This window comes from Phodopus roborovskii, unplaced genomic scaffold, assembly GCF_943737965.1.
Source record: "Phodopus roborovskii unplaced genomic scaffold, PHOROB, whole genome shotgun sequence".
NCBI lineage: Eukaryota > Metazoa > Chordata > Mammalia > Rodentia > Cricetidae > Phodopus > Phodopus roborovskii.
In genome coordinates this window covers 22,220,660-22,241,236 of record NW_026126459.1, presented here as the reverse complement: position 1 = coordinate 22,241,236, position 20,577 = coordinate 22,220,660, and the positions used below count along the sequence as shown (strand labels likewise).

The 20,577-nt window shown below is 46.7% G+C and overlaps 1 protein-coding gene across 2 annotated transcripts; it reads left to right on the top strand.

Annotated features, from left to right (window-relative positions):
* Positions 1-6,519: 6,519 nt before the first annotated feature.
* Positions 6,520-20,323, top strand: Lmbr1l (limb development membrane protein 1 like). Of its 2 annotated transcripts, none has more exons than XM_051189838.1 (17): positions 6,520-6,867; positions 9,690-9,774; positions 11,218-11,251; positions 12,485-12,624; positions 12,771-12,874; positions 13,523-13,649; positions 15,103-15,171; positions 15,304-15,368; positions 15,652-15,724; positions 15,785-15,886; positions 15,966-16,042; positions 16,601-16,678; positions 16,963-17,036; positions 17,872-17,962; positions 18,206-18,272; positions 19,408-19,569; positions 19,737-20,323. In XM_051189838.1, the coding sequence occupies exons 1-17, from the start codon at positions 6,796-6,798 to the stop codon at positions 19,802-19,804; spliced, it is 1,488 nt and encodes a 495-aa protein (XP_051045795.1). In that variant the 5' UTR covers positions 6,520-6,795; the 3' UTR covers positions 19,805-20,323. The 2 variants fall into 2 exon arrangements, with proteins under 2 accessions (XP_051045795.1, XP_051045796.1); XM_051189839.1 differs by having other exon boundaries at positions 6,522-6,867; positions 15,803-15,886.
* The last annotated feature ends 254 nt before the right edge of the window (positions 20,324-20,577 follow it).

Below are 20,577 nucleotides of genomic sequence, written 5' to 3'. Positions count from 1 at the left end.
ATTCTCCTTATAGCCTGGTCCTCTTAAGCACGTCAAGAGAAGGTGAGTACCCAAAAGGCCTATCCCTACAAGTCAGAGACTCATTTTGTCATGAAGCCCTTAAGTCCTGGGCCCATTTATTCGTTTGTACTACAGATTTTCACCTTGATCGTAGTAGTTAATAGAGACAGACCCTGTTAGGCCCTGTAAGCATAGGAGCAGGAGATGGTTCCCTCCTTCCACCATATGGATTCTGGGGATTAAACTCAGGTGGTCAAACTTGGCATCTCATTAGCTGCAAACCAACAAAAACCCAAAACGCCCACAATGCTAAAATGCATTCAGAACATAGCCTTCTTCACCTTGCTGGAGTTAATATTGAAATGGAAAGACTCCAGTTCATTTTTTTTTAAGTATTTTTTTGAAACTTAGTATTTTGTAAATATGAGTGTTTTGCCTGCTTGTATGTTTGTGTACTACTACATCCATGCCTGGTGCCCAAAGAAGTGGGGAGCCTCCGTGTGGGTGCTGGGAATTGAACCCCAGAACTTTTTCAAGGACAATAAGTGCTCTTAACCATTGGGCCAACTCTCCAACCTTACTCCTTCATCTTACAGATGACAGATTTAATTGGCAAGGAAGAAAGGAAATTTTACCACAGCTTTGGGGTCCTGTCTTAAATGCTGACTGTTTAAAGATACGAGGGATGTTGGTCTTTCAGCCTTCAGGAGTATCCATGCTGTGATCCAGAGTGGGAGCAAAAGATTTAATGGAGGAAGGCAGAGAGACTATTTGAGTTTGAGATGCCATTTACCCCTCCCAATCCAAGAAAATGCCTGGCAAATTCCTTAATGCCCTGCAGATGGCACTACGGACAAGGAATTCTCTGAGAGCCAAGCCGAGCATTGTGAACTCTGCCCTTGCCATGACCTTGGAGGTAAGACAAAAAAAAAAAAAATGCAGCAAACAGGAAGTGACTGATAGGGCATCCCTGTCGTTCACAGGCTTGCCAATATTTGTTCTGACACAAGCCAGAATTTGTGCTGACAATTACTGGAGGGAGCTGTGCCTAGTGTTACATCACTGTGAATCAGGGGGCCACAGGCAACTCCACAATCAAGAAGTTTCTTGACCTGAACCCCAACCTCCACCCCTACTCGAGGACAATTGTAAAAGCATGGTCTTGGGGTCAACATAAACTAGGGAAGAGAATGTTGCTAAATTAGCCTAAACTCAATAATGATACAACGTAATAATTACTGATGATCATCTAGCTGTTGCTACTATTGTCACTTTGTTACTAAGACTAGCTTCTTCCTCTCTACAGCCTGTCATAAGACACTCCTAACTGACAGCTTGCTGTATGCTACTGTGTTCAGGTGTTCAGAGTAAAAGGCTTAATAAGGAAGGCAGAGTCATGGGGTGGTCATGGTCCACACTTTTGATCCCAGTACTTGGGAGGCAGAGGCAGGTGGATCTCTGTGAGTTCAAGGACAGCCAGTTCTAAAGAGTGAGTTCCAGGACAGCCAAAGCTACACAGTGAAACCTTGTCTCAAAAAAACAAAAGAAAAAAAAAAAAAAAAAAAAAAACCAAAAACAACAAAAGGGCCTTTAATCCCAGCACTCAGGAGGCAGAGGCAGGCGGATCTCTGTAAATTTGAGGCCAACCTGGTCTATACAGGACAGGCTCTAAAGCAATACAAAGAAATCCTGTCTCAAAAAACAAACAAACAAACAAAACAAAAGGGAAGACAGTCATGTTCATCAGTGTGTGTGTGTGTGTGTGTGTGTAGTTCCCAGTGCTAGGCAATCAATCGTTCTAACAATTGAGTTACATTCCCAGCTCTTCTTTGTCCTCTTTTTTTTTTTTTTTTTTTTTTTTTTTCCTCTGTGTACCTTTGGAGCCTGTCCTGAAACTCCATCTGTAGACCAGGCTGGCTTTGAATGCACAGAGATCCACCTGCTTCTGCCTCCAACGTGCTGTGATTAATGCTACCACCACCTAGCTTTCTCAGTGGATGAAACTCAGGCACTCTTGGGCTAAAACAAATATAAGATAAAACAGGAAGTTTTTATATCATTTAAAGAAGAGGACCTTGTGAGTGCTTTAATTGTAAGCATTCAGTAGACTGAGGCAGGAGAAACAGTTGAGACCAGCATAGAGAGTAGTGTGACAGTAGATAACATGGACATCTGTTGCTCAGTGGTGCTTTTGAAAATCAGAGGAGGTAGAAATCCCTTTGAGCAGTTGGAAGATATGTCAGTGGGGTATAAGAAGTAAATAGGGGGTCTGGAGATAGTGTTATCAAACTTGGAGGTCATAACCTGTGCTCCTGTCCTCAGTAAGCCAATAAAAAAAGAGCCTAACTAATGGGAAGAGATTTAGTCAATGTGAGTTCCAGGCTAGCCTAGGCTACATAGGAAGACATAGTTACAAAAAGAGTTCTTGTACTTTTTATGGATTAGGAAACAAGCCACAGGTTGTTAGGGGGCTTTAACAACTTTTACTAGGTCTTTTCAGTTTTTCCTGTTCTAGCTTGAACTTACATTATACAGTTTTGATTGTTCATTATTTTAATACATTTTGCCTTTGTCTTTTTTTTTTTTTTTTTTTTTTTTTTCTTTCCTTCTAGCCCTAGCTGGCTTGGAATTCACTAACTAGACCATGTCACAAAGATTGGCTTATAGCTGGGTGGTGGTAGCTCACATCTTTTATCTCAGCACTTGGGAGGTAGAGGCAGATGGATCTCTGGGTTCCAGACAATCCTCGTCTAAAAAGTGGGTTCCAGGACAGCCAGGACTGTTACATAGAGAAACCCTGTCTCAAAGGTGGAAAAAAAATGAAAAATAGGTTGCTGTAGATAAGGTATTAGGGATGACTCCTCTGAGCTGTGACATTTAATCTAGGAGATAAAGGGAGGAAATGATCAGAAGTTCAAGGTCATTCTGGGCTATAGAACCAGACAGAAATGATCTGTGAAAGGAAATGTTATCTTGGATAAAGTAAAGAACAAATCTAGAGTCCTGAGGTTGGAAAGGGCTTGGCAAGGTCCATTAGGGACAAGAATGAGGGTAAAACCAGGTTACTGTTTTGGAATATTCCTGCACACTGTGAAAACATATTAATGTGATTGGTATAATAAAGAGCTTAATGGCCAATAAGTAGGCAGGAGGTATAGGCAGGACTTCAGGGCAGGGAGAGAATTCTGGGAAGAAGGAAGGCAGAGTCAACAGCCAAACGAGGAAGAAGCAGGATGGACAGTACAACATAAAGGTAACTGAGCCACATGGTATGTAGATGAAAAATTATGGGTCAATTTAAGTTAGAAGAAATCATTAGGAACAAGACTAAGCTAAGGACAAGCTTTCATAATTAATAATAAGTCCCTGTCATGATTTTTGGCTGGTGGGCCAAAAAGGCCTTCTTAGTTTATAGGAGAAAAGGTCTAGATCACAGATACAAAATAACAAAATCTGATAAGGTACGGGAATACATAATGGGGGTATGGGCCAATGCCCATTTATAGAACCAGGGGTCTAATACCTCCATTCTGTCAGATCTCTGTTTTGTGGGGTTTTTGTTGTTGTTTAGGTTTTGGTTTTTCAAGACAGGGTTTCTCTGTAATCCTGGCTGTCCTAGAATCCATTCTTTAGACCAGGCTGGTCTTGAACTCAGAGATACACCTGCTTCTGCCTCTGGGGTGCTGAGATTAAAGGCCAGCATCACCACCAACTGGCTCTTATCTCTCTTTAAGAAACATTCTGGGCTAGAGTGTAGGTCAATAGTAGAGTGCTAACAGTGATACCACATACAAGGCCCTTGGTTCAGTCCCCAACATCTCACAGACACACACACACACACACATACACACGAGAGAGAGAGAGAGAGAGAGAGAGAGAGAGAGATCATCTCCTATGATTGAAATTTGATTAAAAAAAAAAAGAGAGATTGATCCAAATCAAACCAAAGCCTTTATCACTCTTACACAATCTCTGAGGGCTATGGGGAGGGTTTTTTGTTTCTTTGTTTTTGTTTTTGCTCTTTTTTTTTTTTTTTTTTTTTTTTTGGACAGATGAATTTTCCCCTATGCCAAAAAGTGATATCCATTAATCAACTTGGCATACTTTATCACAACTTCCTTTTCCATCCTTCATTTATGTCTACTACCCATACCTAGCCCTTGACACATTATGGACCTTCATTCTATGCCTGCCAATTAAGTAAATATTCTGGCTTTTCTCTGAGTCTTTTGGTTATTTTTGCTTTATTTTGTTGAGACAATGTTGATTTTTGCTTTATTTTTGAGACAAGGTCATGTTAGATAGCCCAGGTTAGGATGGGACTAATTAACCCAAGCTGGCCAACTCATACCCCTCTGTTTCAGCCTTCCATATGCCGGGATTATAGGCATGTACCAACACACCCAACCTCAACATGATTTGCATTTCAATACTGTCACTAAAGCACAATGCTTTTCATAGTTAAAATAAGTATGTGAGGCCTGAGATAGCTTGGTTTATAAAGGCACTTGCTTGCCACATCTGATAACCCGAGTTCAATTGCTGGGAGCCATACTATGGAAGGGGAAAATCAGCTCTCAAAAGTTGTCCTGTGTCCTCCACACATGCACCTTGGCATGAACATGCTCTCAAGCACACACATACACAAAACACATGTAACACATACACAAAACACATGTATAGTAAGTGTAAAGCTTAAAAGTCTATACATGTTCAGGCTGGGTGGTGGTGGCGCACACCTTTAACCCCAGCACTCAGGAGGCAGAGGCAGCCTGGTCTACAAGAGCTACTTCCAGGACAGGCTCCAAAGCAATACAGATAAAACCTGTCTTGAAAACAGAAAAACAAAACAAAAAGTCTATATATGTTCAATAAAGATGTGATTTTGCTTCAAAATTGCTTTTTTTTTTTCATGATATTAGGGATGAAATCCAAGGCCTGGCACATGCTAACTTATTTACCACTGAGTTACATTCCCAGCTGCAAATATATCTTGCTTTTGTTTTTTTGAGAGAGGTTTCCTCTTTGCACTCAAAAAAAAAAAAAATACTTTTTTAGACTTTGTTTCTCACTAGGACCTGGGGATACATGAATAGGGTATCCTGACTAGACAGACAGCCCTGGGGATCCTCCTGTCTTCTCCTCTCCAGCCCCAGTGCTGGGTTCATCAGCATGCACTACTAAGTATGGCTAGGGATGGAATTTAGTTCCTGCCTCCTGAGAAGCACTATACCAACTGAGACATCTTGATGGCTACCCCTCCCAAAGTTTGTTTTGTTTTTGTTTAAGATGATTTTAAAAATTGAAATTAATTGAACTCACAGATGTGGAATGAAAAATAGGAAGGGCCAAGTATGTATACATGTTTATGTTGTGGAATATTTGTTTACAGTGTGAAGATGTGTCACTGTGACTAGTTTAATAACTGAATGACCAGCCAGGCAGTGATGGTGAATGCCTTTAATCCCAATACTTGCTGTATAGATGAGGCTGGCCTCAAACTCAGAGATCTGCTTACCTCTGCCTCCTGAGTGCTGGAATTAAAGGCATGTGCCACCACTGACCAGAAACAACCTCTATTTTCTAGTCTGAAATTCTTGCTATGATGTTAAAATTAGATAAAGGCTATAAAGAGACATAGCAGGTAGACAGTTAATGTTTGGCCCAGTCTGCTCCCCAACATTTCCTTGGACATTTCCTCACAGGGTTTCAGGACAGTCAGGGCCTGGTAGTACATGCCTATCATCTAGTAATCAGCTAACTGGAAGGCTAAGGAAGATTGCTGAGAATTCATGGATACCCTTTGCATAGCAAGACCTGTTTCAACAAAACAAAAGTTTTGTGGCTTTTTTTTTTTTTCGTTTTGTGACAGGGATTCTCTGTATAGTCCTGGCTGTCCTAGAACTCACTCTGTAGACCAGGCTGGCTAGAATCTAGAATTCAGAAATTCCCCATGCCTCTGCCTCAAGAATGTTGGGTGGATGTCTGTGAGTTCGAAGACAGCCTCTACTACAGAGTGAGTTCCAGGACATCCAGGGCTGTTACACAGAGAAACCTGTCTCGAAAAACAAAACAAAAAGATTGAGTGAAAGCATTCAGGTGTGACTGGGGGAACTCCAATACAAATACAGTTTGAGAAAATGCTATAAAGGCCCTTGTGTTACAGGGCAGCGGTTCATTCAGAACGCCCCGTGGTGCTCTTATATATAGACCGGTTCTGGTCCAAACCGTTCATTTAAACTAAAATCGTGGCTGAAACTGGTATCCTGAAACCATCACATCTCCACAGCCGATCAGCGGATTCTTAAATTTCAGAACCGCTTGGACAGGCCAAAAATATCCCGCCTCCTTTCCCAGAATACCCTATCAGCACACCCCTGACGATGAGCGGCAGCTGAGGATGAGCCAATTATGTTCCTCTCTTTGCAAGAACCCCGCCCATGCCTTGTGTCGTCACTGGGCTTCTTAAAAGAACAGCACCAGGCTGAGAGCTTCCGCGTAGCTGGGCGGCCGGTACTTGCGTTGAAACAGGACTGTAAGCGACCCCACCTTAAAGGGGAGGGCGCAGCGGGGGACCCGAGCCCTTTAAGACAAGGCATTCTGGGGACTGCCCCTTTAAAGGCGGGGCATCCGACGGCTGAATCTGAGCCCCAGATTACCTTGAGTTTCCGTCACGGGCAGCGAGGAGCTGGTGGCTCCGAGGCTGGGTCCGGGTGTTTGGCGGGCGGCGGCCTCATCCCCGCTCGTCCTCCCCGGGCCCGGAGACACCCCCGCCCCAGTCATGCTGAGCAGAGTATGGAAGCAGCTGATTACGAAGTGCTATCCGTGCGAGAGCAGCTGTTCCACGACAGGGTCCGCGAGTGCATCGTGAGTGCGGGACCTGGGCGGGAAGGGGCCGGGCCGAGGTGGGAGGGGCACGGGCAGCTGTGGGGACAGGAAGTTTTGTTGCCTGGGCTGCCAGCATCTTGGTCCTTGAGACGCCCGGGACAACGATGGCGAACTCTGGAGTCGGGTAAGCTGGGTCCCTGAGCGGTAAACAAAGCCATGGGGTTTCCGTTCCTCCGCTGCTCGCCCCTCCCCCCGCCCCCTTCTACTCCACCGCAGTGGGCGTTTGTTTCTGGTGGTGGGTCCTGTGGTGCGGAGAGTCTGGTCCTCCAGAAAAGGGTGGATCTCCCCTGGGACAAGTGGATGTTCGCTCCACTTAAAAGTAGATGGGAGGGCAGCGGTAGCTGATGTTGGAAAGGAGAGAGACCTGGCCATAGTAAGCAGTTAACTAGGGACGTGCAGTGGTGGCGCGAGGCACAAGAGAAGTGTAGGGGATGTAGTGGGTCCTCCCACGAAAAAAGAAAGTGATCCTGTCCGAGGTGGGTAGGAAGATGTGGAGATGGAGGCAGACGTTTTAGCTTCTATTTTCCTCACCCTTTCAGTAATGGTTGTTTGTTTTCATTCGTGTTGTGATTGAATTCTGGGCCTCTGGCATGCGGCATGCCTAACACAAGCCAACACAGTGACGCACACCCCTCAACACTTCCTGATCATTTGTTTGACACTCTGGAAGACTGGGTTTCCAGCTTTCTAGCCATTAGGGGAGTTCTTCTGTAAGGGAGTGTTCCGCAGTAGTCCTGAGCACAGTTAGTGTTCCTCACTCCTTCAGGGTAGCCAAGAATTGCAGCTGAACTTTGCACACAGTAAGTAGGGTACTGCTCTAGGATAGGAGCACCCCAGTGGAACTTGATTAGGGAAGCATGTTTTCATTGGGCCTGCTTTGAGTTATCATCTCTATGTGTTGTTTTTCCCTCAGAACTCTGCACATACTAAATGAAAAGGGAAGGGTTTGGAGGAATGGAAAAAAGTCTTAATAAATTCAGGAGAGGACATGGAGGAGTCATCCTTCATTTTTCTCAGGCCTAGCTTTAGGCTACCCCTAGGCATGCTTAGATTGAAGAAAATGGAAAGGGAAACAGGATACACCTAGGTCTGTCTTTGTCAATGAGGGCTGGAAAGTACAAGGGTACAGCCCCAGGTGTAAGACTCAAGTAGCATCCTCGTGTGCTCCTTGGTGGAGAGGTACTCATTGGGGCATATCACAGAGGCAAATATAGGCCTTGGGACACTGTATAAGGGCTGGCAACCTTATACTAATATGTTTCTGCCTTCTAAGACATTAGCTTAGGACATCACTACCAGCCAAGGGCAGCTGAAGGTTTCTAAGTTAGAGAACTTTGTAAGTTAGAGAACAATCTAGGCCAGGTGGTGGTGTGATGTACATCTTTAATCCTAGTACTTAGAAGGCAGAGGGCAGGCGGATCTCCATTCAAGGCCAGCCTGGTCTACAGAGTGAGTTCCAGGACAGCCAGGGCTAGACAGAGTAACCCGGTCTCAGAGGGAGAAAGGGAGAGAGAGCACTCTAGCTTCTCCTGGAAGTGGGTGGAACAAACTCCAACCCTGACCTTTTGAGCTTTTCTACCTTCTTGGATATTACGCAAGTTCAGGGCCAAAAGAGGCAGAACACTTGGCCGTAAAAATGCAGCTACAATCTTAGTGGAGCCTTTATGGGGATTTCCTAAGTCAAAAGTTACAGCTCTTTTCTAGATTCAGGGCACCTTGGTGTCTTCTCTCCTTGTCAAGGTACAGATCTCCTGTATGATCAGTTCCTCTTGGAGACTAGAAGACACATGAGATTGACTGATCTTGTCTTTGCCTACCTCAACTACAGTGACACCTCTTTTTGGTATTCTCTGACTTTGGGCTAGTGTAGAGAAATAACCCAAGTACTAATTAATCTGTCCAAATTCTGTCCTGTCAGTTGGAGGTCTAACCACTCAGAGCCATGGGTAGGTCCTAAGAGACCCTGCCCTGAAGTTGTGGTAGGACCAGAGGATTGACTACTTTTAAAGTGAGAGATAACCATCTCCAGAATTGTAGGACCTGACTAAAGCCTCCTCTTAGGCTAAATGATAATTAAATGGGCTCCAGTTGGCCACTGAGCAGACCTGATGTTTCAGGCTCTGGATAAATGGAGTATAAGCTCTGATTTGGTCCGTAGACATGATTCTTACATAGTAGTTCATGGTGTGTACTTTCTCATTGCAGCAGATGGAGTTGGGTGAAAGGACCTATGAAGACATTGCAGGCATCTTTTCCTCAAGCCTGCTACTCTTCCAGAATGTTCTCAAAGTGTAGTCAGTCAGTCTCATTCTGTGGCCTGATTTAGGGTATGGGGTATGTGTGTGCATGTGTAGTTCTAGGAATTTCTCTGTTCATCTCTAGAAGATATGGATAAAGCTTGTGCCTACAACAAAGTACCAGGACTGGGTTCACGCTCTTTCCCCAGGGACTTGGGGCAGTCTCTGTTTGGTCCTGCTTAGAGCCCCCAACGCCTTAACTAGAAGGAAGACATCAGTGAGAAATGTAGATTCCCAGGATGCATGGAGCTTTTTGTTTTGTTTTTTATATTTCGAGACAGGGTTTTTCTGTGTAGCCCTAGCTGCCTTGGAACTAGCTCTGTAGACCAAGCTGGCCTCAAACTCAGATGTCTGCCTGCCTCTGCCTCCCAAGTGCTGGGACTCAAAGCACCACCTGGCATATGGAACTTTATATTGAGGCTATTGGGGCTATGGAATGTGCTAGAAGCTATAGAACTTCTCATTATAGGTTGTGTTTTTTTTTTTTTTTTTTTTATACCTTAGATCTCAATACTTTTGTTTGCAACACTCTACATCCTCTGCCACATCTTCCTGACCCGCTTCAAGAAGCCTGCTGAGTTTACCACAGGTACTGTGGACTTCACTACCTGCAGCTAGAGTGCCAGTTGCCATGGAGCCAGCCTCAGAGGAGTGGGTGGTGGCCTGTGGGAAAAGGAAAAGTGGCTGTGCTGGGCTGTTCTGAAACTTCTGCTGCTCAGCACCTGTTCTTCCACAGGAGAGCTAAGGTGGAGGGTAGGAGGTCTAGATGGGAATAGCTTTTATTTCTTTCTTGTTACTTAATTGCTTTATTTGTATATATTTTAAGTTAGAATATAAAATAATGTGGTTTTTTCTTGGTTTTGTTTGTTTGTTTGGTTGGTTGGTTGGTTTTGGTTTTTGGTTTTTGGTTTTTGGAGACAGGGTTTCTCTGTATTGCTTAGCCTATCCTGGAACTCGCTCTGTAGACCAGGCTGGACTTGAACTCACAGAGATCCACCTGCTTCTACCTCTGGAACTAAAGGCGTGTACCACCAGTGTCTGGCTTGTTTTATTTTTGTTTTGTAGATAATATCTCATATAGTCCTGTCTGACTTCAAACTCTTTATGTAGCTAAGGGTGACCTTGAACTCCTGTCTCTACCTCCCAATTGCTAGCCTTCATGGTATATTGGTGTGTGCTACCACATCCCATGTAGCTTTTCTTTGTTTGTTTATTGTTTTCAAATTTTTGAGGCAGGGTTTCTCTGTAGCCCTGGCTTTCCTGGCACTCACTCTGTAGACCAGGCTGGCCTTGAACTCAAAGAGATCCTCCTGTTCCTACTTCCCAAGTACTAGGATTAAAGACATGCTCCGCCACCACCTGCATCTATGTATCTTTTCTAATCCTCAGATTTTCCCTACAAAATGAGCATAATTAAGTCCACCTGGTACTTTGTCACAGGGGGGACCAAAGAGCCATTTGACCTGACATGGGAATTGCGGGTTGAGTGCCATGGGCATATGTTTTGTGCCATCTCCTTTCCTAGTGTTTTCCCACTAGGACCTGGCACCTCCCAATTTGTAGAGAGACTTAAGCTTTCTTGGAGTGTGGCTTTGGGTCCCATTGGGGGTATCAGTGGTGGGATAGAGAAACACACCCAACAAGCTGTCAACATTAGTGCTGTCCCATGGAGACTTTTCTTTGTGCATCCTCCACCCCATGCATGTCTTTTCCCTTCCCCAGCACTGATGTGAACAAGCTCAGAGTACAATCTGAACCTCTATAGAGAGGAACTCGTGATGACAGTGATGGAAGAGGGAGAAGAGTAGGGATTTGGAGCTTGTATTCTGTGTGCGTAGGGCCACTGGTCATTGGGTTACCCTCTCAGTTGGAGAACAGGTTGAAGTTATAATGTAAGATGTTGTATAGGTCTTCCAGAGCCTCCTTTTCAGCAGTCTACAGTGATGGGGATGGGGACACATTATAATACTTTTGGCTCCCAGAGCTGCCCACTGATGTCCTGCTGAGTCCCCTTCCTGTCTGTCTTTTGCAGTGGATGATGAAGATGCCACAGTTAACAAGATTGCGTGAGTATCACTACCCTCAATACCTGAATCCAGTGACTTCTAGGAGCTGGGATCTAGAAAGTCCTCTAGAGCAGCGGGATCAGGAGCTGTCATCCATCCAAGAGAGAAAGAGTTCTGCTTCCACCCTATTTCTGGCTCCCTGGCTTTGCTTCATGCTGGGGATGCTCAGAAAAGCTGCTGTTCCTGTCTCCCTGGTTGGGCCAGGAGCTTCATGATCAGGATACTGGCTGGGGCCTGAGTCACCAGGAAATGGCTTCAGCTTGGCTTCACCTCGCAACAGTCAATTTGGGTGGGGAAGGGACAGGGGAGACAGGCTAATGGAAACAGGACAGGGTTTAGTGAAGATTAAAAACCCCTGAGGGGTCAGAGAAACCCCGTCTTGAACCCCTCTCCCCAAACACACACATACACAAAACCCTGAGGGCAAAAAGTGCTTGGTTCTTAGAGGAAGGCCCTTATTATGGACAGTTTTTTTTTAAACCTCATTTATTTTTATTTATGTGTAATTGGTGTTTGCCATGGGCATTGAGTCCCCTGGAACTGGAGTCACAGACAGCTCTGAGCTGTGTGTGGATGCTGGGAATTAAACCCAGGTCCTCTGGAAGAGCAGTCAGTGCTATTAACTGCTGAGCCATCTCTCCAGCCCCCCATGGACAGTTCTTATTAGCAGCACACAGAGGAAATATGAGATGCCTTCTCTGGATCCACAGACTAGAAGGCAGCTGTCCCTTTGTCAATTTGTTTCCAGCTGATGCAGCCCATGGCACAGGCCTTGCTTATGAAGTTGGGTTTTAGCTTGTGTTTATCCTCTACACTAATGCCTTCTTAAAGGGTATAGCCATATGGAGCGACTGAGCTTTTATCCATACAGAAAGAGGCCAGCTCAGAAATCTATATCCCTAAGCAGAGAGGAGGAGCCACACCCCTTGCTTTGTTATCATTCCTGACGTGCCCTATAGACATGTATGGGAAGATCACATTCCTGGGATAGCCTAAACAAGTGACATGGCCGGTGATCAGGTGCCTATGAATGCCTGAGATGGCATCCATCCCAGGTGCCAAGGCTACCCTGTAGGTAAGGACTAGGATGGGATGACAAAAGAGCCCAGCTGGACAGCTCCTTCCCATCCCTACAACTGTCCTAGAAGCCATAGGTGCCCTTGGGAAGGAACAGGGCTTCTAGGGCAGCAGGACAGTGAGTACCAGGCTGACCCATCTGTCCTCTTCCCTTAGGCTGGAGCTGTGCACCTTTACCTTGGCGGTTGCTCTGGGTGCCGTCTTACTCTTGCCTTTTTCCATCATCAGCAATGAGGTATTGCTCTCATTGCCACGGAACTACTATATCCAGTGGCTCAACGGCTCCCTCATCCATGGTATGTGGATCTGGACTGGAGCTTAGGTGGGGTAGGGAATAGGGCAGGTAACTCGGTGGAATCAGGCAGTCTTAGGATAATCAGTCATGTCGCCCGCCTCCATTGGCCCTTAGTGACCAACTCTATTTTTTGTTTTTTGGTTCTAGGTCTTTGGAACCTCGTTTTTCTCTTCTCCAACCTGTCCCTCATCTTCCTTATGCCCTTTGCATATTTCTTCACAGAGTCTGAGGGCTTCGCTGGCTCCAGAAAGGTAAGTGCAGGAAATATTAGGCAACTCAGGCCAGAAGCAGAACTCTACTCTAGGGAACTGATACAGGACATAATTTACAGACTTCAGTCAGAGTTAAGGAATGGAACAAGCAGTCTGAGGCTGTAGCAATATGAGAATCCATTGCCACCCCAAGCCTAAGGGGCATTTCTAGAATCATTGGTAGTTAAAATTGAGACATGTGTTTATTTAGCAGACCAGTTATTGTCTTATTGCTGTAGCTGCTGCTGGAACCCGTTATGCCAAAGGTGAGAGAAAGCGTAGGAAATGGCAGACTTGTTCCACTGCCTTCACCTTCCCTGCTGACCCTTGCATTGGGAAGGCTGAACCAGAAGTCAGAGAGCAGAGAGCTCATGTGATGAGATGGTTCATCTCCTCGAAACAGACAAGGAGACTGAATGGTTGGAGGATGGGGTTTACAAGGGAATCCCCAGGATATAGAATAAACCCAGAGTGGGGAGTAAGAGGGAAGAGTGATTTAGAATTATAAGAAACACCTCTCCTGTCTGCTGAATCCAGACGTCCTTGGTCCCCAAAACAGGCATAGCTCAAATGACTCCTTCCTTCCCCACACTGCTGTAATGTAATGTTGACACCCTTCTCTGCTTTCCCGGTTTCTTCCTTCTGTAGGGTGTCCTGGGCCGGGTCTACGAGACAGTGGTGATGTTGATACTCCTCACCCTGCTTGTGCTGGGCATGGTGTGGGTGGCGTCAGCCATTGTAGATAATGACAAGGCCAGCAGGGAGTCGCTCTATGGTGAGAGTTAAACAGTTGTGGCTCGTGGGTTCAGGTTTCAGTCTGTGATCATTAGGTCTGGTTTCTGGGCTGTGGTGACGTGGACCCTCAGGGCAAGGAGCATGTGCTGGTGGAGTACAGCTTATGAACCCGTGGATGGCCAGAGCTCTGCCCCGGCCACTTCGCAAGGGCCCACCTCTGCTCATTGTAATGGGGACTAGGCCTTCAACACTTAGGTTCTAAAAGACCATTTTATATCCAAACCATAACAGAGCTCCGGCTTATTCCTCTTTTTAAAGGTTTATGTGTGTGGGTGTTTTCCCTGTATGCTTGTCTGTGTACCACATGTGTACAGTGCTGACAGAGACCAGAGGAGAGCATCAGATCCTCTAGAACTACACTTATAGAAGACAGTGAGCTTCCATGTGGGTGCTGGGAACCAAGCCTGGGTCCTCTGCAACATAAACTTAGTCACATCTCCAGCCCTGTCCTCCTACCTCCTCTTTTTAGAGCTTGTAATTTGAGCACCCAGGACTAAGTCAGGGTAATTGCCATGAGTTCATACAGTGAGTATGAGGCCATCTTGGGCTACAGAGGAAGATGCTCACTCCCTCTCTCTTTTGTTTGGTTTAGTTTTTTTCAAGATAAGTGTTTCTTTGCTACACAAAGAAACCTTGACTGTCCTCGAACTCACAGAGATCTGCTTGCCTCTGTCTCCCAAGTACTGGGATTAAAGGTGTGCACCACTACCATCCAGCTAAGATTCTGTTTTAAAAAGGAAAGAAAAAAATACTGGCTCCTCAGTTGGCCTTGTGCATTTGATTAACTGTAGTCCTCTTAAAGAGGAAAAGACTGGCACTAATTCTGTAGGCTGAAGTTTCAAACTGATGAACTTTGAACGCATCCAACATGTAGAAATATTTCCCTGGGTCCATGCAGTGATTTAAAAGATAGATAATCATCTGGGTGGTGGCAGCACACAATTTATTTTAATCCCAGCACTCAGGAGGCTCAGGCAGGTTGATCTCTTAGTTCCAGGTCAGTCACGGCTATGGCTATGGCTACGGAGAGCCCTTGTTTAAAAATAAATAATAGATAACCAGTTGTTTACTGTAAAGCCCAGGCTGGCCTTGAAATCTGCCTTCTGGGATTACAGGCCTGTGCCACCATACCTGGCCTCCCATTTTAGAATCGAGAAGTTTCATCTTAATATCTTCCTTGCTTGACAGAGGATATGACTACACTTAACCCTGCTCACCTCACCTGGCCAGACAGCAGCTGTGCTGCCTTCTATATAAATAAGGATCTCTAGTTTGCCCAGCACTCGGCCTCTAGCCTGGCCTAGTGTTCCCGGGGTTTTACTTGCCTAGAGCCTGAAGGTGTTTGTATTGTGTTCCTGTGTAGACCCTGAGCCTGTCACCTCCTAGTATCCTGGAGGAGGAAGACAAGCTGACATGCCTTTTTTTGTCCTTAGACTTCTGGGAGTATTACCTCCCCTACCTCTATTCCTGTATCTCCTTCCTTGGAGTTCTCCTTCTTCTGGGTGAGTACAGCGTCTGGGAGGGAAAGAGAGCACCTTGGGCTCCAGCAATCAGGACGGAAGGAGAAGGGTTGGGCAAGGGCTGGGAGGGAGTGAAGGATCTGAGAGGTGACTGACAAGCTCTTGTCCCTACAGTGTGCACTCCACTAGGTCTGGCCCGCATGTTCTCTGTCACTGGGAAGTTGCTGGTCAAGCCCCGGGTATGTAGTACTCCTTGCCTTTTGTACAGGACAAATTTTCTGCATGAGTCCAAACCATGAAATGAACCTATAGTTATGTTGTGCACAATTTGCAGAAGGCCACACCTCAGTTGGCTTCTGTGTCCCTTGCTCCATCATCTGGAGCTGGTCAGAGCATGAGAAATTAGGGATATGACAGAGCTGCTGGGCATGGGGTGGTGAATGAGAGAGTCAAGACTGAGACTGTAGAGGGCTGTAGGGGTCAGAGAGCCTCTGCCAGCCCCTCCCTGTCTCCTGTCCTCAGCTGCTAGAAGATCTGGAAGAACAGCTGAACTGTTCCGCCTTTGAGGAGGCAGCTCTGACTCGAAGAATCTGCAGTGAGTTTAAATACTCCCTTGCTTGGGTGGTAGATGGGCATTGACAAGCACTGAGGGAAGTGTGTTGTCTGCCCTCAGACCCCACCTCCTGCTGGCTGCCTTTGGACATGGAGCTGCTGCACAGACAGGTCCTGGCTCTGCAGACACAGAGGGTCCTCTTAGGTGTGTGGACTGGTGCTTTACCCAGGGAGAGTAGCTCCTTGTTCCAAGTACTTGCTGACACTCTCCTGTCCCTGCACAGAAAAGCGACGAAAGGCTTCAGCCTGGCAGCGGAACCTGGGCTACCCTCTGGCCATGCTGTGCTTGCTGCTGCTGACGGTGGGTTTACTAGCCCTGGTGGGGTGGGGAGCAAGTGGATCCTTGGTACCCTAGCTTCTTCAGGGAAGACAAAGATGTACGTTGATGTGGTTGTCATCTGTAGTGGTAGTTGCCTCTCAGAGGGCCTACCTTGGGTCTCATCCTGTGGTAAGAACTTTAATTCCCATTTTGTGGAAGAAGAAACACAACTGTCTTGCCCCAAACCACACAAAGTCATTGAGAAAGTACACAGATTTGCCATGGAAGGAGAATAAAGGTGTGGTGCTGAGGATTGACCCAGGCCTTTGCATGTACTGGTTAAGTGCTCTTCAGAGCTACACCCCCCAGCCCCATAGGTGTTCTCTTTCTAGTTAGGCTTTTGCAGTCTGTCCATTTGCAGTCTGTCCATTAGTGTCTTTAAAGTGCTGTGTTGATAGCAGCAGCTCAAGGAGATCCCTAAAGCTGCTTGGAAGCTGAGCTACTCTTACAAACTGAAGAAAGTGCTCTTCATATTGAGCTCAGAGCACAGCTGTGGGCTGGAGCAGGGGTGATGGGAGTTGGTGATCTTGCTGCACACAGGGCCTGTCCGTGCTTATTGTGGCCATCCATATCCTGGAGCTGCTCATCGATGAAGCTGCCATGCCAAGGGGCATTCAGGTACAGGGCTCTTCCCACCATTTCTTTTGGAGAGGGCTTAATTAAGAAAGGCTGAGGAGGCTATATATAGTGTCTCATGCCTGTTATCCTAGCACTTAGGAAGCTAAAGCAGGTGGATTGCCACAAGTTTCAGGACCCAAAGGGCTGTACTATGCTACAGCGTAAAATCCTGTCTTGGGGTGGGTGCTGGAGAGACAGAAGCTGAGGACAGAGAGAAGACTGGGTGGGGCTGGGGGTACTCAAGGTGGGAATGTTCCTCAATCATGTCACCCCTACCCCCACAGGATGCCTCCCTGGGCCAGGTCTCCTTCTCTAAACTGGGATCCTTTGGTGCCATCATTCAGGTCGTGTTGATCTTGTATCCTTCTGGAAATCCTGTGGCTTGCTCTCATCAAACTGCCTCCCAGGACTCCAATAGACTCCTTGGGAATACTGGGGAGGGGTAACAGGGAAGAGGGGACAAATCTTCATCTAACTTGGGTTCAGACAAGGTAATACTTGATCTTGAGGGCCAGGGAGTTAACGCAGTTGGTTAAGTACATCTGCCTATAGTCCAGGGCTGGGAGGCCGAGAGAGGAAGATCCAGATGGTTTATTCAAGAGCCAGTCTAGCCAAACTGGTAAATTCTAGATTTAAAATAACCTGTCTCAAAAAATATTTTAAGGTAGTGGGCCGGCAAGATGATCCAGTGAGGGCTGAGAGAGGACACAGTGGTTAGGGGTGTTGATGCTTTTGCAAGAGCACCCAAATTCAGTTTCCAGAACCCAGGTCAGGTGGCTCACAACCACCTGTAACTCCAGCTCCACAAGATCTGACAGCCTCTTCTGGCTTCTGCAGGTGTCCACATTCATATGATCATACCGTCACACGAGTACACACAATTGAGAAGTTTTTAAAAAGATGGCTCAGTGGATAAAAGTGCCTACCAAGCAAGCCTGACAACCTGACTTCTATCCCTGCAAACTCACAGTGGCATGAGAGACTGACCCCTGACTCTGTAGCATGAATACACACACACACACACACACACACACACACACACACAATAGTAAATTAATAGGAGAAGACGCCCAGCCTTGACCTGTGACCTCCGCATACTTGATCTTGAAAAGAGACCTCAGGTCCTTTCTCTGAGACAGGCAACCATTACTTCTTAGAGGCTGGCCAGTTCTTCCCTAACCCAGCGGTGACAGTTACCTGATGGTGTCCTCAGTCGTGGGTTTCTACAGTTCTCCACTCTTCCGAAGCTTGAGGCCTAGATGGCATGACACAGCTATGACACAGGTAGTTGGGAGGGAAGAGGAGAAGACTCCTGCGGATGTGTGAGTGCTGGGTGTTGGCAGCACCCCCCCTCCCCTCCCCTCACACCAACAACAACAACAGCATTTCTCTGTGTGGCCCTGGCTGTCCTGGAACAATATTTGTGGACCAGGCTGGCTTTGAACTCACAGAACCCTGTCTGCCTCTGCCTCCCGAGTGCTGACAACTCTTGCTACTTCTGCTTCTTCCTTCTTTTCTCTCACTCAGATAATTGGGAACTGTGTCTGCCTCCTGGTCCTAAGCTCAGCACTTCCCGTCTTCTCTCGGACCCTTGGTAAGTACTGAAAGTAGGGAAGGGAATTAATTGACTTAGTTTTCATAGCTATAAAAATTGAGGTTAAAGGCCAGTCTGGGTTTCGTAGGGAGTTCCAGGCAAGCCTTGGCTAAATAGGGAGACCCTGTAACAGAGCAGAACTACCAAGGTCTTACTCATTATCCTCCAGAGTGCTGGAGTTCTGTGACATAATACCATACCCAGTTAGGAACTATCCTTCTAAAAGATTTTTTATGTGTATGAGTGTTTTGCCTGTACGTGTGTTTGTGTGCCTCTTGCATGCATGGTGCCTGTGGAAGTGCCCAGAAGAGAGGGTCAAATGCGCTGGACCTGGAGACATGGATGGTTGTGTGCAGCAGCTGGTGGCTGCTGGGCACTGACACAGGTCCTCTGCAAGGGCAACAAGTGCTCTTGACTACTGAGCTGTTTTTCCAGTCCCAGAATTGTTTTTAATTATATATATATATATATTGGTGTTTTGTCTGCAGTCATGCCTGTGTGAGGGTGTCAGATCCTCTGGAACTACAGTTATAGACAGCTGTGAGCTGCCATGCAGGTGCTGGGAATTGAACCTGGGACCTCTGGAAGAACAGCTTAGCCACTGAGCCATCTTAACCACTGAACCATCTCTCCAGCAGTTTCCTCAATTAGTATAGCCCCATTGTTTTCTCTGTTTTAAATTTGAGGAAACTGAGGCCCAGAGCATTTAAGGAACTCACATCTCCCAGCTATCTCGAAGTGGAATTGGGATAAAAACAGCATGATGACAGTTTGCACTCTGTGCTTTGTCTTTCTTAGCTACGTAACTGTGCCCTACTGAAAATTTAATAGCCAACTTGTAGATATTTAGCTAGGAAGCACTTGTTATCCCCTAGAGATACCTGAAGCTAGAGGCAGCCCTGCTGGAGGAAATGGGTCGAGCCTCAGGCAGGAGGAATAGATGCCAACTTAGCTAAGGACGCATCCAGTAGTCATCAACAGGCCTGGGAACGGGCTGGAGAGTAGTAATATATGCACTGCCATGCTAGCCGATGTGATGTTCCAATATAGCCACTAGGAGGCAGCAGAACGTTTGGCTCCTTTGAGGAGAGGGTTTTGGGGATTTCCCCTTCTCATCAAGGACTTTGTACTTAAGGGCTGACTCGCTTCGACCTGCTGGGTGACTTTGGACGCTTCAACTGGCTGGGCAATTTCTATATCGTGTTCCTCTACAATGCAGCCTTTGCTGGCCTCACCACACTCTGTCTAGTGAAGACCTTCACTGCAGCTGTGAGGGCAGAGCTCATCCGAGCCTTTGGTAAGGGAGTCGGACAACACACGGGCTGGGGGAAGGGCGTTCTGAACTGAGGGTAGCCCACCTGTCTGTATGTTACCTGGCTCTTTGCCCCTTACATGCCCTGGTTGACTCACTTCTGAGGAGCTGGACCCATATCCACTTCTGATTGCCTGCCTTCTCTTTTCCAGGGCTGGACAGACTGCCACTGTCTGTCTCTGGTTTCCCCAGGGCTTCCAGGAAGAAACAGCACCAGTGACCTCCAGCTAGGAGTTGAGAAGGAGAAAACTGGACACTGCCTAGGCTGGGGAGGCAAACTAGGGTGGTTGGACCTCAGGACCTGGAATCTGCAAGGGTGGGTGGAGGAGGGAGCCGAACCATCTGCACTGCTGCATAATCTGAGCCAGAGTTTGGGACCCGCCTCCTGCCTTTTCAGATGTAGCCTTGGCCTCAGCCTGAGGTAGAGCTGGGGGAATGGCTCTAGTTCCTGGTCCCAAATCCGTTTACACATCAATCTGCCTCAATCCTGTTCCAGGCCATGCCTGAAGCCATGTTTACATGATTTGATGTGCAATAGGGTGGGTGGGAGTGGGAGGGACTGGACCATGGAGGTAGGGTCTGGGGACAGGCTGTCCTCCTTGCCTCTGGCCCAGCAGAGCCTAAGCACTGTGTTATCCTGTGGAGGGGCTTTGGACCACTGGAAAGACCAAGGTGCCCAGAGGAGGAGCATACCCATCAGCAATAAAGTTAATCCCAGGGTTCTCTTGGTTTTTGTAAAGCCTGTCTCTGTGTCTATAACACCTGTTCCGGCCACAGTTGGTCCTGAGTCTACCAAGGAGAAGACTTCCTTCCCTTCTGCGCTTCCAGGGCAGAGAGATGATGTTGTTCCTTAGTTTTACTTCAAGTTGGCTGGTCTCAGCTGGGCAGGCATGTCAGTCCACACATTTAACCCAAGGAGTCTGGATCTCTATGATTTTTTTGAGGCTAGCAAAAAACATTGCAAGTTCAGACCAGCCAAGGTTACATGGTGAG